Below are 23,563 nucleotides of genomic sequence, written 5' to 3'. Positions count from 1 at the left end.
CGTTCTTTCAGGTAACCTTGATTTTATGTCAGGCCCAGATGGAATGACAGCCTTGTTTTTTCAGCATTCCTGGCATATTATTAAAAAGGACGTGGTCGAGATGGTGAATAATTTCTTGGTTACAGGCAACTTAGATCCACGGTTAAATATTACTAATATTTGTATGATTCCAAAAGTAGAGAGGCCTACAAGGATGATGAAACTACGGCCGATAAGTCTATGCAATGTGGGTTACAAGATTATATCGAAAGTTCTGTGTCAATGACTGAAAATTTGCCTCCCCCGATTAATTTCGGAGACACAATCGACTTTTGTTGCAAGAAGGTTAATTTCGGATAATATTCTTATAGCGCAGGAAATGTATCATGGTCTGAGAACAAATAAGTCATGTCAAAATAAGTTTATGGCCATTAAAACGGATATGAGCAAGGCGTATGATAGGATAGAGTGGAGTTTTATTGAGGCCCTTCTTAACAAAATGGGGTTTGATCCTCGCTGGATCACTCTAATGGTGGAATGTATTTCTTCAGTTCAATATAGGGTCCTCCTCAACGGCCAGCCGCGAGGTCTTATAATTCCCCAGCGAGGTCTACGTCAAGGAGATCCATTGTCTCCTTATTTATTTATTATGTGTACTGAGGCTTTAATTGTGAATATCAAGAAGGCAGAGAGGGTGAAACAATTAACCGGTATGAAGGTAGCGAGAGCTTGTCCGGCAATCTCTCATTTGTTATTTGCCGACGATAGCCTTTTCTTTTGTAAGGCAAATAGAGAAGAATGTCAAACTATTCTCAGGATTTTAAAAGAGTACGAGGCTGTTTCAGGGCAACAAATTAATTTTCAGAAATCCTCAATTCAATTTGGACATAAGATTGAAGAGTCCAGTCGGCAAGAGTTGAGAGATATTCTGGGTATTCAGAATTTAGGAGGAATGGGATCTTATCTAGGGTTACCCGAAAGCCTTGGGGGATCTAAGGTCCAAGTGTTTGGGTTTGTTCAAGAACGCTTGAATAATAGGGTAAATGGATGGACTTTTAGATATTTTACTAAAGGTGGAAAGGAGGTGATCATTAAGTCGGTGGTTACGGCTCTGCCAAATCATGTCATGTCTGTTTATCGATTACCAAAGGCTACAGTTAAAAAACTAACGAGTGCAGTAGCTCAATTTTGGTGGAGTCCAGGAGGGAGCACAAAAGGCATGCATTGGAAATCATGGGATAAGTTATGTCTCCCTAAAGACAGTGGTGGTTTAGGTTTTAAGGATCTTATGGATTTTAACACGGCGATGCTTGGAAAGCAATTGTGGAGGCTGATTGAGAAGCCAAACACTCTTTTCTCTAGAGTTTTTAAAGGACGGTACTATAGGAATGCTTCACCCCTTGAACCGATCCGATCTTATTCTCCGTCATATGGCTGGAGAAGTATGATCTCTGCTAGATCTCTGGTTTGTAAAGGACTAATTAAAAGGGTGGGAACAGGTTCATCTATTTCGGTATGGGATGATCCTTGGATCCCAGCCACTCGCCCGAGACCAGCAAACAAAAATTTTCACAACAGTTACCCGGATCTTACAGTGGATTCCCTCATTAATTTGGAATCCCGAACTTGGAATCTTGAGGCAATTAAGGCTTTGGTGGATCCTCATGATGCACAAATTATTGAAAGTATTCCATTAAGTAGACATCAGATGGAAGATAGGAATGGATGGCATTTCACTAATAATGGAAAATATTCGGTCAAATCAGGGTATCAAGTGGAACGGGTCTATCCTGACAAGGAAAAACCACCAGAATTTTATGGGCCCACAGTGGATACGTTAAAAGCTTTCTGTTGGGAAGTGCGGTGCCCGCCGAAGTTAAAGCATTTTTATGGCAACTCCTTTCAGGTTGTATAGCGGTAATGAAGAATCTTCGGGGGAGAGGACTACAAGGGGATATTTGTTGTTCTAGATGCGGAGACCCGGAGGAATCAATAAATCATGTATTTTTTGAATGCCCTCCAGTACGTCAAGTGTGGGCATTATCTAAAATACCATCGAATCCAAGTTCTTTTCCTACTTGTTCGTTTTTTGGTAACATGGATTATCTTTTTTGGAGAGTTACTCCAAAGATGGATGACCACCAATTCGCATGGATATTATGGTATATATGGAAAGGTCGGAACAATAAAGTTTTTAGTAATCTGGATATTGATCCAAGGGAAACACTTAGATTAGCAGAAGTAGAATCGACACTTTGGGCTGAAGCACAGGTAATCACTGATCAAAGAAGGGAGAGGCAGGTGCAGACCAGACCTATATTAGAAACTACAGGACGATGGTGTTTTATAGATGGTTCGTGGAAAGAGAAGGAACTATTTTCGGGACAAGGATGGTATAGTACCTTACCGGGTTTTGATGGTTTATTGGGAGCAAGGAATGTAAGGGCGTGTCTATCACCTCTTCACTCGGAGGTGGAGGCGTTGATTTGGGCAATGGAATGTATGAAGAACTTACGACAGTTTCAGGTTACGTTTGCAACGGATTGTTCTCAATTGGTGAAGATGGTTTCGGAACCAGAAGAATGGCCAGCATTTGAAAGCTACCTGGAAGATATCAAGCTTTTACGAAGAAGCTTCATCAACTCAGACGTCATCCATGTACCCCGAACGGAGAACCTAAGGGCGGATAGCTTGGCACGTAATGCTAGGAAACAACCGTCTTTCGTCGTTCATATGGATGCAGAGTTGCCGATTTGGTTTACAGAGTTAATATGAATCTGTGAATGTCTTGCTGTCAAAAAAAAAAAAAAATCATACATATATATAGAAACACCACCAGCACATGTGTATACGACCTGAGTGAACTACATGTGGAAGTTTAACTCCCCCACATCTACGGATTCTCAATGATAGTAGTATATGTATCCATAATGATCATAGTTTAATTATGAAAACTCTTTAATTATTAGTTGCGTGACCAATCTGAGGAAGGGTAATAATACAGTTTGAATTTTCGTCCATTTATATGATTTCCCATGTTGCATCACCTGCAGCATCACATGCACCTTATATAAAGCAATTCACAGTCAATCATTAATGGTATGTTTCTTTTGTTTTGTTCTATTTATTGTCAACTAATACGTTTTTATATAGTAAATCTACACTAAAGTCGATTGATTCAACTATGTAATATAACCAGAAATTCAAAAAGGGTTGGTGTATGCACATTTACATCAACGTAAATTAATTATAGTGTCCAAATGATAGAGCCACATATGAGGATCCAAATCCATATATCTAATTTCATGGGAAGGTTTGATTACAGTTGGTTTTGTGGAAACAACTATATGAAAATTTATAGTTTGCCATTTATTATGATGAGCGATGACTATGTAAGTGTGAAACAGAGATTTTCGTCATGACTAGAACAAAAGGAAACGACAAGGGGGACATGTACAATTAAATGCTATTGAAATGAAGTGGCAATGACAAGTTTTTTGGATATGATTTTCATTTTAAAAAGAAGGTTTCATATAGTAATAAGAAAGTTTTGGGCAGCTCATTTCAAGTATGAATGGGATTATGTTGCTTCGGAGGAAGCGGCTGACCTCATGATTGCTTCAATTCTTTTTTTTTTGGCTAAAGATTGCTTCAATTCTTTAAACTTCAATTCATATCTTTCATTCATTTGGATCACATTTTTATTATAATTATCATATTTCTATGATAAAATATGACATTCTACTAACTGTTTTGCTCCGTGACACTGACACATAATATAAGAAACGAAATAGTAGTTTAAATATTGTCAATTATTATTCGTTTGGTAAAGAATGCCGTGACATCGAATATTCCTTATAAGTGAGAAACTCTTCTATCAGAAAATGTTACACATAATGATAATGATGAACATGGTCAGTTTTGAGATTTTTAGGGATTTAAAGCCAATATTTCATTTGATTGTGCTTAGGATCGATTCTGATGATGAATGGGATGCCAAACCTGTTATAAATAAAGATTTATTAATCTTTGTCCATAAATACATTGTACCATGTTTATGCTTAGCTAGAAACGATTGTTGAAGATTACATTTTTGTTGTTCAAAATCTCAGTGTCCCTAACAAAAAAGAATGATCAGTGATCTTAACTTTGTGACTAAATATGAACGGGCTCCGTTATTGAGCTACGTGTAGAATCTCCATGAGCAGAACTACTGAAGGACCCATTCTAATTTCAGAGCTCATAAAGCCTTAAGTGCGGCCCAAGACACTCTGGAAGTGGAAGATTTATATATATTTATAAACTCCAAACTTCAACTTCATATTTCCAAATGAACATAAACTACCATCAAGTTATAATTATTTGAACTTAAAAATTTGAAGAAGATCGTTGGGCAGGCACGTGGAGACTTGAACATGTTAAATGACATCGTGTGTTTTGTACATAGAAGACACACAACAGAAGCAGAAGCACACATCCTTATTTTATCTAGCTAGCTAAGTGAATAAATAAACAAGTTGATGTTGGAAGCTATCACTATCTTCTCTCCTTTCAACTCTATTTATATTCATAACATCCCTCTCTTCACATTTTGTTTTCTTAAAACTTATCTCTTTGATTTTGTTTTTACAGTTTCGAGTGAATCTTTTTTATGTTATATAAATTGACCACTTAAGTTTACATGGGGCGACACCTCAGATTTATAAACATATATAGCATCTCCATGTATATGTATGTACTCATCTTTCTTTCAGAATAAAATTTTCAAATTGTTAATGCTTCTAAAAATGCATACTTTCTTGAAACAAGAAAAAATAAAAAAATAGAAATACTGAATTACAGGATTCTTCTTTGCATAAATAATAAGTCAAGTTCCAGATCCATTTACAGTCAATGGTGAAAACTGAGAGTCAAAATTCAATATTCACTTTTGTCAGCAACTAAAAATAACAATATGTTTTATTTCGAAATGATATAAATTCGGGTAGACAAAAATGATATAAATTTGGTGTAAAGCAAGAATTCATAGTCTGAAAACTTATACTGAAATCCAGTTTTCCAGAATAAATAATTAGAATAAGCAATACTTAATATTTAATAAATTAATACGTTGTGGGCCTTTGAAAATATAATGGAGGTTGATCTAGATAGAGCAGAAGATAATGTCAAATAATACTTAAAAGTTCAAGATTAATCAGATGTTTAAAAAAAAAGGTTCATGGTTAATTCTAGGAATAAAAAAGTGCAAAATAGATACTTAGATTCCATTAATTAATTTAAGTAGGTTTACTCGTACATGAATAAGTGGCAATGTGGCATGACCCTTGTGGTCTCACAACCCCTGGATATCTTACTCAAAAAGAAAAAAGCCCTTATATGCCATGTTGACACGTAGATGTGTGTATATAAACATGAATATCTCAAAGATTCTCTAAAATTAAGGACGATGTGTGTGATGGGGAAAAGAAGAACACCATGCTGTGACAATAGCCAAGTTCTGAAGAGAGGGCCATGGAGTGATGAAGAAAGTGAAAGACTCAAAGCTTTTATTCTAAAACATGGTCATCACAACTGGAGATCTCTTCCTAAACTAGCTGGTCAGTCTTTTATCAAAGATTTCTTTTGCTTAATGGTAAATTTAATTGTTTTTTTTCCTCTAAAGATCATCTCTATCACATTGCATGTTCGCTCGTTTTCATTTCAAGTATTTTTATGTTTATAGTTTTATTTTGACTCTCACTCTAGTTCTCTACAATGCTTAAGTTCTTTGAATTGACAAGACGCTACAATCTTTTCTCTTTTCTTAATTTCTTTGTTAAAAGATACAAAATGTTCTTGAATAGCCTCTAAAATTTCATGAAATTAAATATTGATTTATTTGTTGCAGAGATGTTCGTAGGCTCGTTATAATTTCTATATTTTTAACCAGTGAAAATTAACGCAAAACGTAGTTATATTTCTTTGTTACGATTTTGGTGCTTCTTTCATAAAGGAAGCATATTTTTCTTTTGAAGAATAAAATATGAGATGTTTGACCACAATTGCATAATCTGTAACGTTCGTCTATAATAGGTAAAAGTTCGAAATAGATGGTTGAAAAAAAGTTTATGTTAATAATAGGTAAGTAGATATGGCGAAACTTAAACTTCAACCAAACGTATGCACCATCTGATGAAATCTTCATTAGATTATCTAAATTCAATTTCTGAACTCGTAAGTTAAGCTTGTAGTTTTGGTGTTCATGATTAGTAATGTATGTTTTAACTGAAACAAAATAGGATTGACGAGATGCGGAAAGAGTTGCCGTTTAAGATGGTTAAACTATCTGAGACCAGGTCTCAAACGAGGCAGCTTCACCAAAGAGGAGGAAGATACCATTATCCACCTCCACCAAGTTCTTGGAAACAAGTAAAGCCATGTCTCCCTAGTTTCAATCTAAAAATTATATAAAAGCAAGAAGTATAACTAGTGCATTGATTTATCAGGTGGTCAAAGATAGCATCACACTTGCCAGGAAGAACAGACAACGAGATCAAGAATGTGTGGAACACTCATCTCAAGAAACGATCGATGAAGAGCAACTCATCAGCATCAGATGTTACCAACCAAGCCTCTTCCGTGTCCTCTTCTTCCTCATCAGTCTCTAATGACGTTATTAACAGCGAGAAGCATAATCAGGAAGAGGAGTTGGAGAATATCTTGGTGGAGCATATGGCATGTGGATTTGAGGTGAATGCACCACAATCACTAGAATTTCTTTTTGAAGATCGCCAAATCTCTCCTATCCCTATATCTAAACCGGAGTCTCTAGAAATCCATATGCAATCACATGATGAGTTGTGTAGCCGAATGGTTGAACCAGGGTTAGATGTTTACAATGAGTGGCTCAGCTATTTTGATAATCAAACTTTGTAGAACACAATGAGTTGATCCACCATGTTTATTTTTATTGCATTGACCTTGTCTTTGTTTTTTTTTGTAAGATGAATTTAGAATACATTAAAAACATATCCAAACCATAGTGTAGCTGGGAAGCTAGCATGTAACCGAGTCAGGAAGCATATGTACAAAAGAATCATATTTGAGATTTAATATTTTTGATGACCTTAATTTGGTTACACAGAAACTTATGATGGTGGAAGTCGTGTATCATTAGTAAACAATTATAATAAATTGTACGCCAATAGTATAACTTTGTATAATTTTCAAAGATTCATTTAGTATAACCCTATATAACTATTTAAAGAAATATATTTATTTGTAATCAATTATATTAAAATGTATGTCAACAATTGAAGTTATATATAAGTTTGAAATTCAAATTAAAAATTATATTAGATTTTCTTTTGAAAGTTAAGAGTAAATTTAGAACTCTCTTGTTTCATTAAGAATAAAGAATATTCAACCTTAACTGATAGTATATTAGACTTGATTTTGAGTTCTAAGATCATTTGATATTTTTACCTGAATATGAAAATTGGGTCTCATAACCCCTTTTCTTAAAATCATTTAAATCAATATGCAAATATTTCTGATTGTTTACCATATGTGAATGTGATAATATTTTTATTTTAATTAATTAAAATATAATTCCAAAGTTTTGTATTATAACTGTTGAAATATGCCCAACAATAACTTTAAGATATACAGTACTATAGAGTATAGAGTTACGTTTTATTTTAATTATTACCGGAATGATAGATACCACGCTCACTATTTGATCAAAAAAAAAAAAGATACCACGCTCACTGTAAATCGTCATCTGTAGAATATTTTATTTTGGTCAATTCTTATAATTTTCTTAAAATGCGGAGATAAGTAACTAAATATGGCAGTTGGGTAGGTAGTAAGAAGAGAAACATTAGTGGCTTTGGCTTGGCTTATCTTGTTTTGTCTTGTTATTAGCCTTCGCGAATTCGCGCGTGGACCGAGTGGAGGTGATCATGGAATCTCCGTTCAAGCCTGATGTCCTCAAAGGCAAGGTTGCTCTCATCACGGGAGGCGGATCCGGCATCGGTTTCGAGATCTCCACTCAGTTCGGGAAACATGGAGCTTCCATCGCCATCATGGGACGCCGTAAACAAGTCCTCGACGCCGCCGTCTCCGACCTCCGATCTCTCGGGATTGCGGTAATCTTTCGAGAGGATTTTCTTTTGAATTGGGATGAATAGTTTTGATTGCTTGTTGAATTGCTTCATCCATTTGCAATTTATGTGTCTCCAAGGCTATTGGATTGGAAGGTGATGTTCGTAAGCCAGAGGATGCAAGAAGAGTCGTGGAATCAGCTTATCAGCACTTCGGTAGGATTGATATTCTCATTAACGCAGCCGCCGGAAATTTTCTCTCGGCGGCTGAGGATTTGTCCACCAATGGCTTCCGTACAGGTGGATCCACATTTTCTCATTCATCTTTCAGTTATAATATAAGTTTCGAGAAAAAAAGATTAGTAGAATTACGCAAAATTAGGAAATAAAAACAATGAAAAAGTAATAATATTAAATGATAAAAGTTTGAAAAAAAAAAAACTAATAGAAGTTTGCCTTTGCTTTGTTCAATTTGAAAAACTTTTTTTTGTTTGGTTTTGTGCAGTTTTAGATATTGATGCAGTAGGAACGTTCAACATGTGCCATGAAGCACTCAAGTACCTTAAGAAAGGAGGGCCTGGTAGAGACTCATCAACCGGCGGTGGTTCGATTATCAACATAAGCGCTACTCTGCACTACACTGCTTCTTGGTACCAAATACATGTTTCTGCAGCCAAGGTGATTAACTAGTGTTCTTTGGTTAGAAAATCAATAACTTAAGTATGGTATTATATCAAAAATGGGATCTTAGGTGTTTTTTTTTTTTGAAACTTGAAACAGGCAGCAGTTGATGCTACGACGAGGAACTTGGCATTGGAGTGGGGAACTGACTACGAGATCAGAGTGAACGGGATTGCGCCAGGCCCTATCGGAGGCACGCCTGGAATGAGTAAGCTTGTACCTGACGAGATCCAAAACAAAACTCGAGAGTTGATGCCTCTGTATAAACTCGGTGAGAAGTGGGATATCGCCATGGCTGCACTCTACCTCAGCGGTGATACTGGTATGCTGACTTTAAAAATCACTCTTTCGTAATGTAAAGCGCAGGGAGAGGTGGTCAGAGTAGTAACATATGCGTGATTTTTTGGTTAACAGGGAAGTATGTCAACGGTTTAACAATGGTGGTAGATGGAGGATTGTGGCTTAGCAAGCCTCGCCATTTGGCGAAAGAAGCTGTGAAGGAACTATCACGTGTTGTGGAGAAGAGGTCTAGGGCCAAGCCTGTTGGTCTGCCGACCAGCAAACTTTAAAGAGTGTTTGTCTTTCTCATCTCAAACATAAAGAATGTCTTGTTGGGTTATTTGATTGTATTACATTGGATACAATACAAACAAAATGGTGGTATTGAGATTCTGAAGGTTGAAACATTCTTCTTTTTTTTTTGAACATCTGAAACATTCTTTATTAATCACAATACAATGATTGTAATGGATTCTTTCAGAATGCAGTAAAATAGAGATAAACTACAACTAATGTATGCAGGAGCAAAAGTAAGGCTCACAAGTTTTTTCAAGAAGATAAACAAAATATGATAATTTTATATTAAAATTCTAAAAATAGGCCAAATCTTATATAATTTAGATAAGATTTCTTTTAGTATGGACTATTGATTAAATCTTCTTCTTAATTTTAAATATATTTCTTTTCTTTTTTTTCTTAAAGATGAATTATCGTTTCTATATTTTATATAATTAACAATAGTATATTTAAAATAATTTAAGTTATTAAATTTCTGACTATAGTTTAATGTTAGAGTAAATTAGCTCAATATCCAAAAAGAAGTGAGATACCATAGAGTTGAGGGAAAATGGTGATGATGGGGGGAAAAAAATTGGGGGGAAATAGAGTATAGAGTGCAAATAGGGTATATGTTGTGTGTAGGAAGTACAATTTCTCTTAATGTTATTCAGAATTAATAATAACATATAATGATAAAACTTTAATATAGTTTTTATTTTAATATGTTGACATTTTTTTAAAGTTAATAATAAAATCGAGTATAATATATTTTTTTTGAACAACGTAGCCTATAAAAAAAAAAAAAAACGTAGCCTATAATATATTTTATTAACTTAGTTTGATTTTTAAAAATTTCTCTATAAATGTCCCATTTTTGAACCACTCATCAACGATAAGATAATAATATAAATACTTCCCAATCTCCTAAAAATCACACTTTCATATTGTGATCGCACACTCTCTCCTAGTCTCATCATCTTCAACCTCCACATGGCTTCCGTCGCCGCAAGTCCCGCCTTCTCCCTCCTCAAATCCACCGGAGGAGCCATCGCTTCCTCCGCCGCAACACGCGCGCGCGCCTCCCTTCTACCCATCACCCCCTCCTCCAAATCCATCTCCCCACGTCCTCTCGGCTTCTCCGCCGTCCTCGACTCGCACCGTTTCTCCCTCCACGTGGCCTCGAAAGTTCACTCGGTGCGCGGGAGAGGGAGCAGAGGAGTCGTTTCCATGGCGAAGAAGAGCGTCGGTGACTTGACATCCGCTGATTTGAAAGGGAAGAAGGTGTTCGTGAGAGCTGATCTCAATGTGCCTCTCGATGACAATCAGACGATCACTGATGATACGAGGATACGTGCAGCTATTCCGACGATCAAGTATTTGATTGAGAATGGGGCTAAAGTTATCCTCTCTACTCATCTGGTAATGTTCGGACACTACATTTGAAATTTGCTTCATCGCATGCCTGAGTTAAGACCTAAGGCTTCCGGTTCGGTTCGGTTAATTAAGTTTTTGGTTAGTTCGGTTCGCTTTAAGTTGTGCTGAATTGAGCCATAAAACAAATTCGGTTCGATAGTCGGTGGTTAGTTCGGTTTGCGAAAATATTTTCTGCAGAGTTTAACCAAAATTTCAGTTCCGGTTTAGTTAGATTAAAAACTTGGACAATTTAGGATTTTCCTGTTATTTCGGGTTGAAATTTGGTTAGTTCTGTTTGTAATTTGGTTGAACTTGGTATGTTTTCTTTGATGTGAAAGTCGAACTAACCGATTATCGAACCTAACCGAAAGACATTTCTTTTTAACTGCGGAATAGAACCAAAATCCGTAAATTTGGTTTAGTTCGATTTGCGAAAATTCTACCGAATTTACCAAAAGTTCAGTCTTGGTTAGATTTTTTGTTAAGTTTGATTAAAAACTCGGATAGTTTGGGGTTTTCGGTTAATTCGGATCGAAAATTTGGTTGGTTCGTTAATTCGCTTCGTAATTTGGTTGAATTTGGTATGTTTTCTTTGTGTGAAAATCGAACTAACCAATTGCCGAACCTAACCGAAAACGGTTTCTTTTAATTGCTGAACTGAACCAAACTCTAAACCGAACATAAACCAAAAACCATAAATTTCGGTTTAGTTCAGCAGGTTTGGTTGGATTCAAATCAGCAAGCCTAGTTAGACCCTCTAATGCGTTTGAACGATCCTTTTGTTTTCAGGGAAGACCAAAGGGAGTCACACCAAAGTTCAGTTTGGCTCCTCTTGTCCCTAGGCTGTCTGAACTTCTTGGTATTGAGGTAAACAGATTCATGCTTTGTCTCACTAAAATCAAACAATCGCTTGAGAGGTTTCTGAATTTGTTGCAGGTCAAGAAAGCTGACGACTGTATCGGTCCGGAAGTTGAAAGCCTGGTAGCTTCTCTCCCCGAAGGTGGAGTTCTACTTCTTGAGAACGTCAGATTCTACAAGGAGGAAGAGAAGAACGACCCTGAGTTCGCTAAGAAGCTCGCTTCACTAGCTGACCTTTACGTCAACGATGCTTTCGGAACTGCTCATAGAGCTCACGCTTCCACCGAGGGAGTAACAAAGTTCTTGAAGCCCTCAGTTGCTGGTTTCCTTCTTCAAAAGGTATAGAGATTCTACTACTACATTGTTGTAGGTGTTGGTATACTAATACCATAACCTTAAACTCTTCTGTACATTTTTTTACAGGAGCTTGATTACCTTGTGGGAGCTGTTTCGAACCCAAAGAGACCGTTTGCAGCCATCGTGGGTGGTTCCAAGGTCTCGTCCAAGATTGGAGTTATTGAGTCTCTTCTCGAGAAGTGTGATATCCTTCTCCTTGGTGGTGGAATGATCTTTACGTTCTACAAGGCGCAAGGTCTCTCCGTTGGCTCGTCACTTGTTGAAGAAGATAAACTTGAGTTGGCTACGTCTCTCCTCGCCAAAGCTAAGGCTAAGGGAGTCTCTCTTTTGCTGCCGACCGATGTTGTGGTTGCTGATAAGTTCGCTCCTGATGCCAACAGCAAGGTCTGTCTCTCTCTCTCTGAACAGCAAGGTTTGCTAGAGCTTTGTTTCTGAGTGAAGTGGATGTTTTGTAGGTTGTGCCTGCATCAGGCATTGAGGACGGTTGGATGGGACTGGACATCGGTCCAGACTCGATTAAAACATTCAACGAGGCTCTAGACACAACACAGACAGTTATTTGGAATGGACCTATGGGAGTTTTCGAGATGGAGAAGTTTGCAGCTGGGACAGAGGTAAGAAACTGATTCATAGTAGACAAAAACCATATGGTTTGATGAGCATTGTTATGGTTTGTTTCAGGCGGTTGCGAATAAACTAGCAGAGCTAAGTGAGAAAGGAGTGACGACTATCATAGGAGGAGGAGACTCAGTGGCTGCAGTGGAGAAAGTAGGAGTTGCAGGAGTCATGAGTCACATCTCCACTGGTGGTGGAGCCAGCTTGGAGCTCTTGGAAGGCAAAGTACTTCCGGGTGTGATCGCTCTTGATGAAGCCATCACAGTCACCGTTTAGAAAAACTCACCCTTTTGATGAGGCGAACTGATGTATTACTCATGAGTTTCTTTTGCTGTAAAACATCATCTACTTTATTCAAGACTATGACCCTTCATAATAAGTTACTTGTTCGTCTTATAAGAACCTTTACCATATTAAAATCTCTGAAACACACAACAAAAAGGCAAGATAAACACAAACTATAGAAATGAATACTTGGTCCAAGAGTTTTGGTGTCTGGATGTCTCTTGATTGTCATTGAACCTGCTATGCTCGCATAGTGACGACTCTTTCTCCTTGAACCTCTCCAGCTCTTCTTTAAGATCACTGTTGAGAAGATGCTCACAGTAAGCTTTGTTGTCTTCCAAGGCAATGTAAGTCTTCAAGAACATGTTCTTATCACTCTCCTTGTCCAAATCCATCTCATCCATCATGTTCTTCAGAATGAAAGCACCCTTCTTCCTGAAATGCCCCTTCACAAAATCCTCAAACCCCATGGGCGGCTGTTTCAGCATATCCAACATCTGACGACAAGACTTGTTGGTGGTGTTCATCATCACAATCTCTTCAATGTGGAGAAACACATCTAATATGTTGTAACGCAGTTGAGGTCTCAATTTCTTTTTAGTTCCAAGATTACTCAAAGGAAGACCATATGGATGGTAGAAGAAACTCGGTGCTTGGTATGGATACTTCTTAGGGAACTTAATGTCAAAGAAGAACAAGCTGTGACTCTGATCACCATTTGTCACGGTTGCAGCAACTCTCATCAGCTCTTTTCTTTCAGTGTAAGTTCTCACACAGAAGCTGACTTCCTTCTTCTCCCATAAGGCTAGTTGTCTCTTTAGAATTACCCACTCTCTCTCTACATTAATGTTTGTGCAAAAGCAGAAGCAAGAGGAGTAACAACACCTGTATTTGTAGAAGTGGTGATCCAATGGAGCGCCTCCATCAACAACTTCGAAGTTGTTGAATGTCTTGAAGTTTAGATCCACTTTGTCTCCTAACTCCATGATCTCTTTCTCGAAGATGTCAACTATGAAATAGTTGTTTTGTCCCACCTGCACCAGATCACCAACTTTTTCTTCTTCTTCTCCTGGTCCCTGATTAGACTCCAGTATAGGCTTATGAGATTCAACATCTTTCTTTTCTATGGTAGAAACTGCCCAAACTTTCTCAGCACGTCTCAGAAATCGATCAAGAGAATTTGACCTAAATGGACCAGTAGAATTTAACCTAACCTGGTCTGCAAGTAGTAATCTAGGTTTACTTGATAGATCACCATCATCAGATTTGCTCCTCTTTAGATCAATAACTTTTGTCATAACTTTATATGGCTTATCGTTGAGATTAGTAGTATCACTTATTATGATTTTGCTTATCTCAAATGATATGTTCTTCCTTATCTTAGTATTTATAACGAAATTATAAGAAAATGAAATTCATCTCGTATAAGATTAGAAAAAAATCATTCGGATAATTAAAGGATAACAATGAAATCTATTATAGATTTTGTAAACGATAAGATTTTGCTTACGTGTTAAACATAAAATACGAATAAGATTTTGATAATTTTTGTTATTATCTTTTGGGGTGTATTACTATTAGATTTTGTTTCTAACTTCTCAATATATTTTTCAATTTTGTATTTAAATTTGGATTTAAATACATATTTGATATTTTATCTTAACTAGTTAAAATTCTGAAAAAAATACGAAATTGATATAAGAAAAGTATGTATTACTTAAAACGATAGAGTGAATATGGCGAGACTTAAAACCAAAAAATAACATTAAGTTATCGTAATGACCAAGGAACGACAAAGAATGACAATGTCTGAAGCATATTTTCTTACTTCTTCTTTTCTCCACAGTAAGAACTCTCTGGTACTCAATTTGCAACTTTAAGACTTTATTCCTTCATATGTCACAATTTTTTCTTCTTCCGATCCCCATATTCTAGACTCATATATAAGCTGTTGGGGTTCTTGTTCTTTCTTTTCTCTAATAGGAAAATACTAAACTTTCTCAGCGCATCTCCTAAATCGACCAGCAGAATTTGACCTACATCAATCAGTAGAGTTTGACTTAACCTAGTGTGCAAATAGTACTCTATTTTACCTCATATATCATCATCATCAGATTCACTCCTCATGACATCAATATCTTTTGTCATGACTTTGTATCGCCTTTTGCCGGGACTAGCAGTGCCACTTATTATGATTTTGCTTCTCGCAAATGCTTTGTTCTTCCTTATCTTAGTATTTATAACGAAATTGTAAACAAATGAAATTCATGTTGTATAAAATTTAAAAAAATCATTCGGATAATTAAAGGATAACAATGGAATTTATTATAGATTTTGTAAACGATAAGATTTTGCTTACGTGTTAAACATAAAATACGAATAAGATTTTGATAACTTTTGTTGTTATCTTTTTTGGGTGTTTTACTATTAGATTTTGTTTCTAACTTCTCAATATATTTTTCTATTTTCTAATGTTTGCTTACAATTTCATTTAACATGTTCATTTTTTAATTATGTTCATGTTATCTGAAATATATTTTTATATATTTCTTTTCAATTTGGATTTAAATATGGTATTGATATTTCTTTCTTCTTCTTTTTTTGTTCCTGTGGTGATTATTGGTAACACTAACAACAGATAGAAGAGCAGATTGTTGGATTCTGACAAAGAAACAAAAGTATATTGTAAAAAATAATGAGATGGAACATTGTCAAATAGAGCTGATTACTTCTCTCGGGTGACCAGTTACTTTTCAACAACGCTCTTGTCATACAAATACTCAACGAACTCATCGATGAGGTAAGGCCACGCTCCTTCTGCATCGTAATTCGACAATGATGGGTCCACCGTCTGCATCACAGACAAAAACTACTGTCTCAATCCATGTATCAACACTAAGCCATAGCTGCAAGCAATATATAAGCTCAATGACACAACTGTGTCTAGTTTTTCTCACATACCCTTGCAAATTCCAGGAGCTGTTCCCATGTGTCCTTAGATATGGCCTTGTTATGACGATCCTGAACTTGGAAAACAAGATTGTATCAGAAGCAACAAAAATATGATCAGACCAATCATGAGTGTTTCTTTACCTGCAAGAAATCACACCAGTGATTTACCAAAGGCCACTCTCTTTCCGCAAAGAGCAGCTGCCACATCCCAATCGCTGTATCTAAAGCAAGAGACTTCTGACCCTGAAACATTTCACAGTAGACTGTTTATCACTAGCACAGAGAAACAACAACTCTTGAACGCAACTGGTAGTTCAGATCAAGATTTTTATTACCTTCTCCTTCGCCCACCCAAAAGCAAAGTTGTATATTTCATGAAACTTTTCTGAACAAGAAGAACATTACACATATGTCAACCAACAAGAACTTTCATTAAACCAAATCATAAAAACAGGATAAAGAATGACTACTTCAGATTTGCTTCTTACGTTCATCTTTAAGCTCGGAACGCATAAATGACAGCTTCTCCTGCAACTTCTTAATGGAATCTACACTGCCATCAGAAAAATCAGGTATTAAGTTAAACTCCACAACAAAAAGGTCACAGAACAGGCTATAAAGTTACATAAACTAGACAGCATCAGGGCTACAGTTTACTCACCCTAATGCCTGTAATCCACCGACAAATTCTTCCCTGGAAAATTCACACGCTGTGGCAGCATTCATATGCCACGAAAGAACCAGCTGAAATTTGGAGTAAGTACCCCATCAGAAGATGAACAAGATAACACATGCACCCTAGAAAGTTGTTAGAATAAACGCTACCGTGACAATGTCTTGGGGTTCCACCTGCAGAATTAAAATTCAAGTCAGTTGTTAGTAAGTGGTATGTAAGATCAAACCACATCAGTCTTTAGCATTATTGAAGGAGATGCATACCTGAAGATCAGTACACAGAACCGAGATACCATCAGCTAGAATCATATCAGAGTACTGGTCTGCAGAAGTTAACATGAAACTTATAAAACATAAGGCACACAAATGATATTCAACTCAAGAGAAAAAAAAAGTATCTTGAGTCTTGCCTTTATATCTATTGTAGAGCTCCTCCAAGCGTCTAACATCAGCATTGCTTCTAGGCTGTGGCTGGCTGTAAAACACATCGAAAGCTGCTTCGAGCTGCCAGTCACTGGCTTTAAGAGTCTGAAGAGCATTCTTCTCGCTGCCCCCCCCACATCAACAAAAACAAAGTCACGCCTTTTGCTCTCAAAATTACTGTTTCTTGCCGTCCAAAACAAGGAATCTTTAGTGAACTAAGATAGATCAAGTTACCTAGCTCCTGTGATGGCTACGAACTGCTGAACTTTGTCTCGGTTGCTTCTACTCAACTTATGCTGGGATCATGTGATTGAATCAAAGTAAGGGACTTTAGAGTGTTTCTCTTCGAATTATCAAAAACCCTAAAAGCAAAAGGCATGAACAAAGCTTATCAAAAAAGGTAGATGGAGGAGAAAGCGCTTACCATTGTGTAAAGAATCTGCCGACGAACAGCCCCAACAAGGTAATCGAAGATGATAGCGGACGGACGTTGTTGATGTTGCTCTGTGTGTGTCTATCAGTCGTATCGATGAAGCGAAGGGCGTGAGAGAAGAGAGTCAAGATTATTGATTTGAGCTCTCTCTCTGTTCTTCAATCTCTGATGAATCTCTTTTCATTATGTGCAGACTCGGTTCATCAGACACGGTTAATGTTAATTTATTTCGGTTTGGTAAAATAGACCGGTATTAAGTTTCGGTAACCGCTACAGTGTCTATGTTTTTGCTAGTTAACCAGCTGGTTTATATATATTTGTGCTATAAAATTCTGGTTTAGTAGAGAATTCGTATAGAAAGTGTACATTTTATGTAAATTGCATTTGCCTCATGAAAAAGTGAATTTTCTATAGTTTGTAATTTATTTTGGTATTATCACAAACAAATGTAAACTGTATATTATTAAGAGAAAGTCAATATACAGTATTTATGTGAGTAAATCAATAGGGGCAATGTAGATGTTTATGAATGATAGTATGCAAGGTTTGATGGATCATAAGATACCACATGTGGTTGTTTGATGGATCATTCAAATTGCCAGCATAAAGATATGGATATTTTTAAGGTGATGAACATGATAGGAAGCATCAATCAATATTCATTTTCTATGTAACGGTTACACTCTTTCAACTGTAAACATCTATAAATAGAGAGAGCCATCACTTGCAGTTTTAGGCTTCAGTTACAATCAAAAGGATAAAGAGATTTACATAAACAGATGTATACAGAGTCTTTCTTTACCGACCTCCTCCTGGAACCCTGTTCCATGACAAGTAAGTAGGATCTCCAAGTCTCCTGCAACAAAACACCCCCAAACACCAAATCAAACATCTATAATAGCCAAGGATAAGAATCATATGATATATATATATATATATATACATACCTTGGTTTCACAAGGTACATGATGGTGAATGCAAGCGCCAAGAAGAAGCATATTCCTCCAACTGTGAGGTAAGCAATGCCGAGGAAGTCATTCTTTCCACCGAGCCAGCTAGTAGTCGACAACACAAGCTTCTTCTTCCCATCGAAACTGTACGTGTTGTAGTTGTTCTTCAGTATCACGTGTATGGTATCATTCTCCTGGAGGTCAGTCTCTATCTTCCCATATAGTTTCCTAAACGTCGGCAAAGCTGCAGTCCTCATCCACACAATCAAATCCTCTTGCTCACTCAGCTGAAAGAAGATTGCTTAAGTCCTCAAGTCTTTTGCAAAAGGATATGACTCTTACCAAAGCAATTAAAAGGCTTACCGGTACATCTGGAATCAGTTTGCCACCACCGGTGATGTTTCCCATCTGAAAATTCTTGGGAAACACGTTTTTGCCGAACTTGTGTTCTCTGTCACTCTTCCACGCAATACCCTTCTTGCTTACATTCAAAGCCTGGTTGTTTTTCGACAAAACATATGTGTCGTTGAACAGACTCCAAGCGATTAGACCACACGGCACGATAGGCTTCCCGTTAACATCATCCTCAGGCTTGCACGCGTCTATCTGATTCTCGTCTTTCACGCTTCTCAGCTGCGCATCGCTTCTGCTTTTCACGTACCTGCGGTGGTTCTGGTAGAAGTTCTCGAGCTCGTAGTAAACGTAGATAGGCTGCTTCATCTTCTTAGGAACCTGAAAACAAAAAAGACATTCAGAAGTCTAACCATTGTCTCAAAGAATGAAACAGTGATAGGAAACTAACCACTATGGTCCGGTTACAAGTTTTATCAGCAGCTCCTTGAATGAAAGCAACCTTGTTAGCCCTAGCAGGCGCTGGTATGCAATCATTATCATACCGATCAACGATCTCAACAACCTAATATAACATTAAGAGATGAAACATGTAAAAAGATACAGAAACATTTGGGGTTAGATGAAGAGAGCATATCCTTTCTTACGTCTTGAGAAGCGAAGAGAGAAACAACTCCAAGAGGGATGAAGATAACACTGATGACCAAAAAAGTCAAAATCACCTGAAAAAAATGAGACCCATAAGTAAAGTTTAAACCTTTTCTCAAAGAAACAAACTGGAGAATGAGAATGAGAAAGGAGCCTTACCCAACCAGGAGTGAGAATGGGCTTGCAAGCTGGAAGCTCCTGCTGTGTAAACTTTGAATCTGCAAATCAAATCATTAAAGAAAAGAGTCATCTTTTAGCTATAATGTTCTTGATTTCTAGCTAAGAAACTTATAAAGTTCAATTCTTTATATCGAAAAAGTAAAAACCCTAATTATAATTATGGTTTCGTGGCTAAGATTCTTATAAAGTTCAATTCTTTTTGACGAGAGAGTAAGAACCCTGATGATAATTTTGGTTTGCTAGCTAAGATTCGTATAAAGTTCAATTCTTTTAACGAGAAAGTAAAAACCCAAATAGTAATTCTGGTGATCTGATCCTCACTTGAGCTTGAGTTAATCCAAAGACATAGCTAAGATTCTAAGTTTCTGCGCAACAAGCTTTTGCGTGAATAGGGTTTGTGTAAGAAGCAAGACGATGAAGAATGAATTGTAAAAAAGAAACTAAACAGTGGATTGCAGATGAAAGATCGAATATAGTTGGAGCAAAGAGTCAACGAGGATTAGAGAGGAAGAGACATACACTTGGGTCGTTTGGAGTTTCTCCGGGAGGTGGAAGAATCGGCAGATCCGGCAGCGGCGCTGGACGATGCTGTATTGGAAGGCATAGCTGAGCAGAAGAAGAAGAAGAAGAAGAAGAAGAAAAGGAGAGATTTTTTGCGTGGAGGAAGAAGATGGTGAATAGAGAAAAAGGGGAGAAGGAGACTAGCGAGATGAAGGAAGACTGGTCGTGGTCAAAGACGACGGCTTAAAGTCCCATTCGTTTTAAATCTAGAAGTAGAAAATGTTGAAGCTTCGTAGAGATTGATGAGTCATGCCCAAAGAGTGGGTAGGGAAGACGACGAATCGCGTCATTGCAAATGTCATGTTATGTTATGAATTAGCTGGATGCCGGCCCAAGAGATGATGGGCTTATATTACTTGGGCCTTATATTTATTGGATTATGCTTGAGTAGTTTTTACTTCGGTCTCATCAGTTTTTCTTCTTGGGTCCAATGTTTTGTCTTGTGCTGAATGAAGAAAAAAGTCTACATTTTTGTTTCAGTTGTGTTGTTTTGAGACATATGAAAGGGGGAATAAGTTCATCTACAGAGGAATAAAAGAAGAATCCATAATTTTAAGGAGACAAAGAGGCCACTTGAAAGCTAAGATCAACTCCAAGAGATGTTGTTTAATAAGAATCCCACTACTAAAAATAAAGAAATAAAAAAAAGAAAATAGGAGAGAGAGTGAAGAAATGTTCTAAAACAAGTGTTTTTAGTAGGTCTGGACGTTCGGATCTTCGGGTCGGGTTCGGGCCAGTTCTTTTTTGGTTTTTGTTCTTTCGGATAAAAAAATATATATCCAAAAAGTACTTGTAAATTTTTGGTCCGGCTCCGGGTTGGATATTTTTGGATCGGTTCCGGTTCGAGTCTTCGGGTGCACATTAAAATGCCCAGGCCTAGTTTTTAGAACCACTTCTAAACTTTTATCTTCTACGTGTCTTATAACCAACAATATTATTCCATTTTTAAGAAATGTTCTAAAACAAGTGTTTTTATCCAACCTCCATGATTCCAGTTTTTTTTTTGTTTGGTTCCAATATTGTTACATACAAACTTAGAGGGTTTTGATATAATATATTGCATGGATACTTCATGATTTTGAGAACATCAACTCTATTTTGCTCTAAAATGCTGAACAGAGGTGTACAAAAAAAAGTGTCATATATATTACAAATTTGATAACAAACATGTTTATTTCATTCACTAACAATTAACAAACAATATTTTCCAATTAATCAAAAGTAATACTCTCACAAAGAGAGAAACAAACAGCTAAAGACATGTAGAAGGAGCAAAAGACAAAGTTGATGCCACAATATCAAACTCCCACAAATAATTCTGCTGCATTATGTTCCCAACCACATTAGTCGCCGGCGCTCCCGCCGAAACAAACCCTAAACACTTGACTCCATGCGCAGCATCCACTACATAACTTCTACGGTGCGGCTCAAAACGTGCACCACCCTTGAAATGAAACATCAACTGCGGCAGCTTGCTCTCGTTGAACCCGGAAGTGACATCAAAACAATACTCTATCGGTACTCCTTCTGGCTTAACTCTCTTGAGCCCCACAAGGTAACGCTCGAGCCCCGAAACCACCGGCCTGTAGGCGGCTTCAGCCAAAAGCGTGAGGCTGGTTCCTGAGTCCAAGATTGTCCCACCACCGCTTGTTGCATCCCACACTTGCGAGGGGATGTCAAGCATGTCATCGCCTAGGGAGATTCCAATGATGTTGATGGCGTAGAAGGGAGGAATGAGGTTGAGATCAAGAGGGGTGGTTCGTGTGGAGGTGGCTTTGGTGGTGGTTGAGCCGAAGGTGAGGTAGCTGGAGACGTTTTTGTGGGAGCTATGGTCAACGAGGCAGTATGAGAATTTGCCGCCGAAGAGATTAGTGGCTTTGGAAGTGAAGGAGTAATCACTCAAGGCTAGACCAAGAACTCCATCGGCTCCTTGGAAGCTGTCTCCATTGAAGGAGCTGCTACAACCTATGAGGAGGCCATGGAGTCTAGCTACACGACCGTTGGTGAGGCCAACCGTGAATGTCTCCTTAGCGAACACACCTTGTGCTGCTGACCCGTCTGCGTATCTGATATTAGTATTAATAACATGGTTAAGGAATTTGCATTAGGGCTAATGACAATAAGAGAGAGGCTATAATTATTTATGTATGGCTCAAACGCCAAACCTAACTCACAAGTCACATAATAAGTGACATTTATGTAATGTGATGAATTGTAGCTCAAAGCACATTTAATTTCACGCCCTCTCCTTACAGACACTTGCATCTAAAATCTATGGCTTCTCTAAAGAGTTGGGGAAAGTAGAGACAATGATATGGTGACAAGACCGAGAGGTCCCTTCTCCTCTCTCATTGATGACCACCCAACTTTCTCTAAATATCTTCTCTCCAGAACACACAGTTTGTGTTTCGTAATAATATCTGGAACAGTGTAACTTCAACTCCCCCAGAATGTATTTTTTTTTTCATTTCATATTAACTCTATCCAGTTTTAATTAATTATCGTTTTAGAATATATTTTTTTAGAAAAAATGTTATTTTAGAAATCAATGTATTAATACATATATTTTAACTTTAATTACATTAATGAAGAAATATCCAAGTTTTAGAGAAAACTGTTTGAAATGATATTTTCAATGCATTGCTTAATTGTAAAAAAAAAATTATTTATTGAAATGATCTTGGTAAAAAGTTGAGTGAAATAGTTAATTACAAAAAAATAATGTAATGATAATTAAATATGTTTTTAATGTGTGAAAAATCTAGAACGTACATGGAGGGAGTTTTTTTTTTAATTTATGAAAAATCTTTTAAACTATATATAGTCTAAAATGGAGGGAGTAAGTCACTACTAATGAATAATGATCCTTAATCAACTCCTGATTAGTCTCTACCTAATCACATTTCTCTGCTGAATATTGATAATGCAGTCACCACCATCAAGAGAGCTTAAGTAACCTACCTATAATCGTAAGAGCATGGAGTTGAAGGTGTAGGGCAATTAGAGAGGGAGAAGAGATTCGTCAGATCAACTTTACAAGTCTGAGTCAAACATCCAACTTGTCTGAAACTCGAAGACTCCTCTGCTCTGAACACTCGACGTTTCTTCTCTCTCCCTTTTCCTTTCCCACGGAACCTGCAGTTCACCCACGTGAGCTCGCTCCCTGTGTCCACCACCACCCTGAACATCTTCGCCGGCGTTCCAACTCTGACGTCAGCGAAGTACTGCGCCGCTCCGTAGTCGGAGCCTGATCTCAATGGCAGTTTTGCTCCTCCTCCACTGGTCTTTCGTTTTTGAGATATGAGGCTGTGACGCTTCTGGTCCTCGCTGATAATGTCTTCTATGCGATGGGAAGATGTTGGGAAGAGAGTGTCTCGGTGAGACATTTCGAGACGCATCACTGTCTCTTCAGCGGAGTCTGCAGCGGCGATTAGGAGCATTGTGATGAGACACGAGAGCGCTCTCGTTCTCTTCATCTCTTGTTTTTTTTTTTTTGTTTTTTGCCCTGCTCGGTTCTGTTTCTAAAACAGAGTATTTATATACATTGACGACTCCCTCTG

At 37.4% G+C, this 23,563-nt stretch overlaps 7 protein-coding genes across 7 annotated transcripts; 3 read left to right on the top strand and 4 right to left on the bottom strand.

Annotated features, from left to right (window-relative positions):
• The first annotated feature begins 3,051 nt into the window (after window positions 1-3,051).
• LOC103859469 (transcription factor MYB10) lies at window positions 3,052-6,954 on the top strand. The gene is made up of 3 exons (XM_009137004.3): window positions 3,052-5,576; window positions 6,258-6,387; window positions 6,465-6,954. The coding sequence occupies exons 1-3, from the start codon at window positions 5,375-5,377 to the stop codon at window positions 6,892-6,894; spliced, it is 762 nt and encodes a 253-aa protein (XP_009135252.1). The 5' UTR covers window positions 3,052-5,374; the 3' UTR covers window positions 6,895-6,954.
• An 854-nt stretch (window positions 6,955-7,808) lies between these two features.
• LOC103859468 (peroxisomal 2,4-dienoyl-CoA reductase) lies at window positions 7,809-9,497 on the top strand. Its single transcript, XM_009137003.3, has 5 exons — window positions 7,809-8,108; window positions 8,204-8,363; window positions 8,569-8,741; window positions 8,844-9,066; window positions 9,159-9,497. The coding sequence occupies exons 1-5, from the start codon at window positions 7,923-7,925 to the stop codon at window positions 9,311-9,313; spliced, it is 897 nt and encodes a 298-aa protein (XP_009135251.1). The 5' UTR covers window positions 7,809-7,922; the 3' UTR covers window positions 9,314-9,497.
• A 735-nt stretch (window positions 9,498-10,232) lies between these two features.
• Window positions 10,233-12,956, top strand: LOC103859466 (phosphoglycerate kinase 1, chloroplastic). Its single transcript, XM_009137001.3, has 6 exons — window positions 10,233-10,721; window positions 11,505-11,582; window positions 11,652-11,912; window positions 11,997-12,314; window positions 12,386-12,544; window positions 12,612-12,956. Exons 1-6 carry the CDS (start codon window positions 10,293-10,295, stop codon window positions 12,819-12,821), a joined length of 1,455 nt encoding a protein of 484 aa, XP_009135249.2. The 5' UTR covers window positions 10,233-10,292; the 3' UTR covers window positions 12,822-12,956.
• Window positions 12,658-15,141, bottom strand: LOC103859467. Its single transcript, XM_009137002.3, has one exon. The coding sequence runs from the start codon at window positions 14,126-14,128 to the stop codon at window positions 13,004-13,006; it is 1,125 nt and encodes a 374-aa protein (XP_009135250.1). The 5' UTR covers window positions 14,129-15,141; the 3' UTR covers window positions 12,658-13,003.
• A 246-nt stretch (window positions 15,142-15,387) lies between these two features.
• LOC103859464 (DCN1-like protein 2) lies at window positions 15,388-17,540 on the bottom strand. Its single transcript, XM_009137000.3, has 11 exons — window positions 17,305-17,540; window positions 17,115-17,176; window positions 16,868-17,004; window positions 16,722-16,780; window positions 16,608-16,631; window positions 16,444-16,526; window positions 16,271-16,335; window positions 16,118-16,167; window positions 15,924-16,025; window positions 15,792-15,851; window positions 15,388-15,681 (listed from the first exon to the last, which is right to left on the bottom strand). The coding sequence occupies exons 1-11, from the start codon at window positions 17,305-17,307 to the stop codon at window positions 15,577-15,579; spliced, it is 750 nt and encodes a 249-aa protein (XP_009135248.1). The 5' UTR covers window positions 17,308-17,540; the 3' UTR covers window positions 15,388-15,576.
• A 408-nt stretch (window positions 17,541-17,948) lies between these two features.
• On the bottom strand, window positions 17,949-20,268 carry LOC103859463 (ALA-interacting subunit 1). The gene is made up of 7 exons (XM_009136998.3): window positions 19,962-20,268; window positions 19,422-19,480; window positions 19,262-19,336; window positions 19,066-19,179; window positions 18,627-18,995; window positions 18,261-18,550; window positions 17,949-18,169 (listed from the first exon to the last, which is right to left on the bottom strand). Exons 1-7 carry the CDS (start codon window positions 20,044-20,046, stop codon window positions 18,112-18,114), a joined length of 1,050 nt encoding a protein of 349 aa, XP_009135246.1. The 5' UTR covers window positions 20,047-20,268; the 3' UTR covers window positions 17,949-18,111.
• An 857-nt stretch (window positions 20,269-21,125) lies between these two features.
• LOC103859462 (aspartic proteinase NANA, chloroplast) lies at window positions 21,126-23,563 on the bottom strand. Its single transcript, XM_018656999.2, is given in 2 exon segments — window positions 21,126-22,069; window positions 22,965-23,563. Coding segments are annotated over 2 exon segments (1,398 nt in total). The 5' UTR covers window positions 23,549-23,563; the 3' UTR covers window positions 21,126-21,255.

The sequence above is a fragment of the Brassica rapa genome, chromosome A03 (assembly GCF_000309985.2).
Source record: "Brassica rapa cultivar Chiifu-401-42 chromosome A03, CAAS_Brap_v3.01, whole genome shotgun sequence".
In the NCBI taxonomy this organism is placed as follows: domain Eukaryota; kingdom Viridiplantae; phylum Streptophyta; class Magnoliopsida; order Brassicales; family Brassicaceae; genus Brassica; species Brassica rapa.
The sequence above is the reverse complement of the archived record's forward strand: the minus strand, read 5'-3'. Positions and strand labels throughout refer to the sequence as shown.

Coding starts and splice junctions, on each gene's coding strand:
- LOC103859469 (XM_009137004.3), top strand. CDS start 5,375: ATGTGTGTATATAAACATGAATATCTCAAAGATTCTCTAAAATTAAGG. Junction 5,577..6,257: donor ATCTCTTCCTAAACTAGCTG/GTCAGTCTTTTA, acceptor GAAACAAAATAG/GATTGACGAGATGCGGAAAG. Junction 6,388..6,464: donor CACCAAGTTCTTGGAAACAA/GTAAAGCCATGT, acceptor TTGATTTATCAG/GTGGTCAAAGATAGCATCAC.
- LOC103859468 (XM_009137003.3), top strand. CDS start 7,923: ATGGAATCTCCGTTCAAGCCTGATGTCCTCAAAGGCAAGGTTGCTCTC. Junction 8,364..8,568: donor CACCAATGGCTTCCGTACAG/GTGGATCCACAT, acceptor GGTTTTGTGCAG/TTTTAGATATTGATGCAGTA. Junction 9,067..9,158: donor CTACCTCAGCGGTGATACTG/GTATGCTGACTT, acceptor TTTGGTTAACAG/GGAAGTATGTCAACGGTTTA.
- LOC103859466 (XM_009137001.3), top strand. CDS start 10,293: ATGGCTTCCGTCGCCGCAAGTCCCGCCTTCTCCCTCCTCAAATCCACC. Junction 11,583..11,651: donor CTGAACTTCTTGGTATTGAG/GTAAACAGATTC, acceptor AATTTGTTGCAG/GTCAAGAAAGCTGACGACTG. Junction 12,315..12,385: donor CTCCTGATGCCAACAGCAAG/GTCTGTCTCTCT, acceptor GATGTTTTGTAG/GTTGTGCCTGCATCAGGCAT.
- LOC103859467 (XM_009137002.3), bottom strand. CDS start 14,128: ATGACAAAAGTTATTGATCTAAAGAGGAGCAAATCTGATGATGGTGAT.
- LOC103859464 (XM_009137000.3), bottom strand. Junction 16,632..16,721: donor TTCTGTGTACTGATCTTCAG/GTATGCATCTCC, acceptor TTAATTCTGCAG/GTGGAACCCCAAGACATTGT. Junction 15,682..15,791: donor AGCTCCTGGAATTTGCAAGG/GTATGTGAGAAA, acceptor TCTGTGATGCAG/ACGGTGGACCCATCATTGTC.
- LOC103859463 (XM_009136998.3), bottom strand. CDS start 20,046: ATGCCTTCCAATACAGCATCGTCCAGCGCCGCTGCCGGATCTGCCGAT. Junction 19,337..19,421: donor CCATTCTCACTCCTGGTTGG/GTAAGGCTCCTT, acceptor CATTTTTTTCAG/GTGATTTTGACTTTTTTGGT. Junction 18,551..18,626: donor AACTGATTCCAGATGTACCG/GTAAGCCTTTTA, acceptor ATCTTCTTTCAG/CTGAGTGAGCAAGAGGATTT.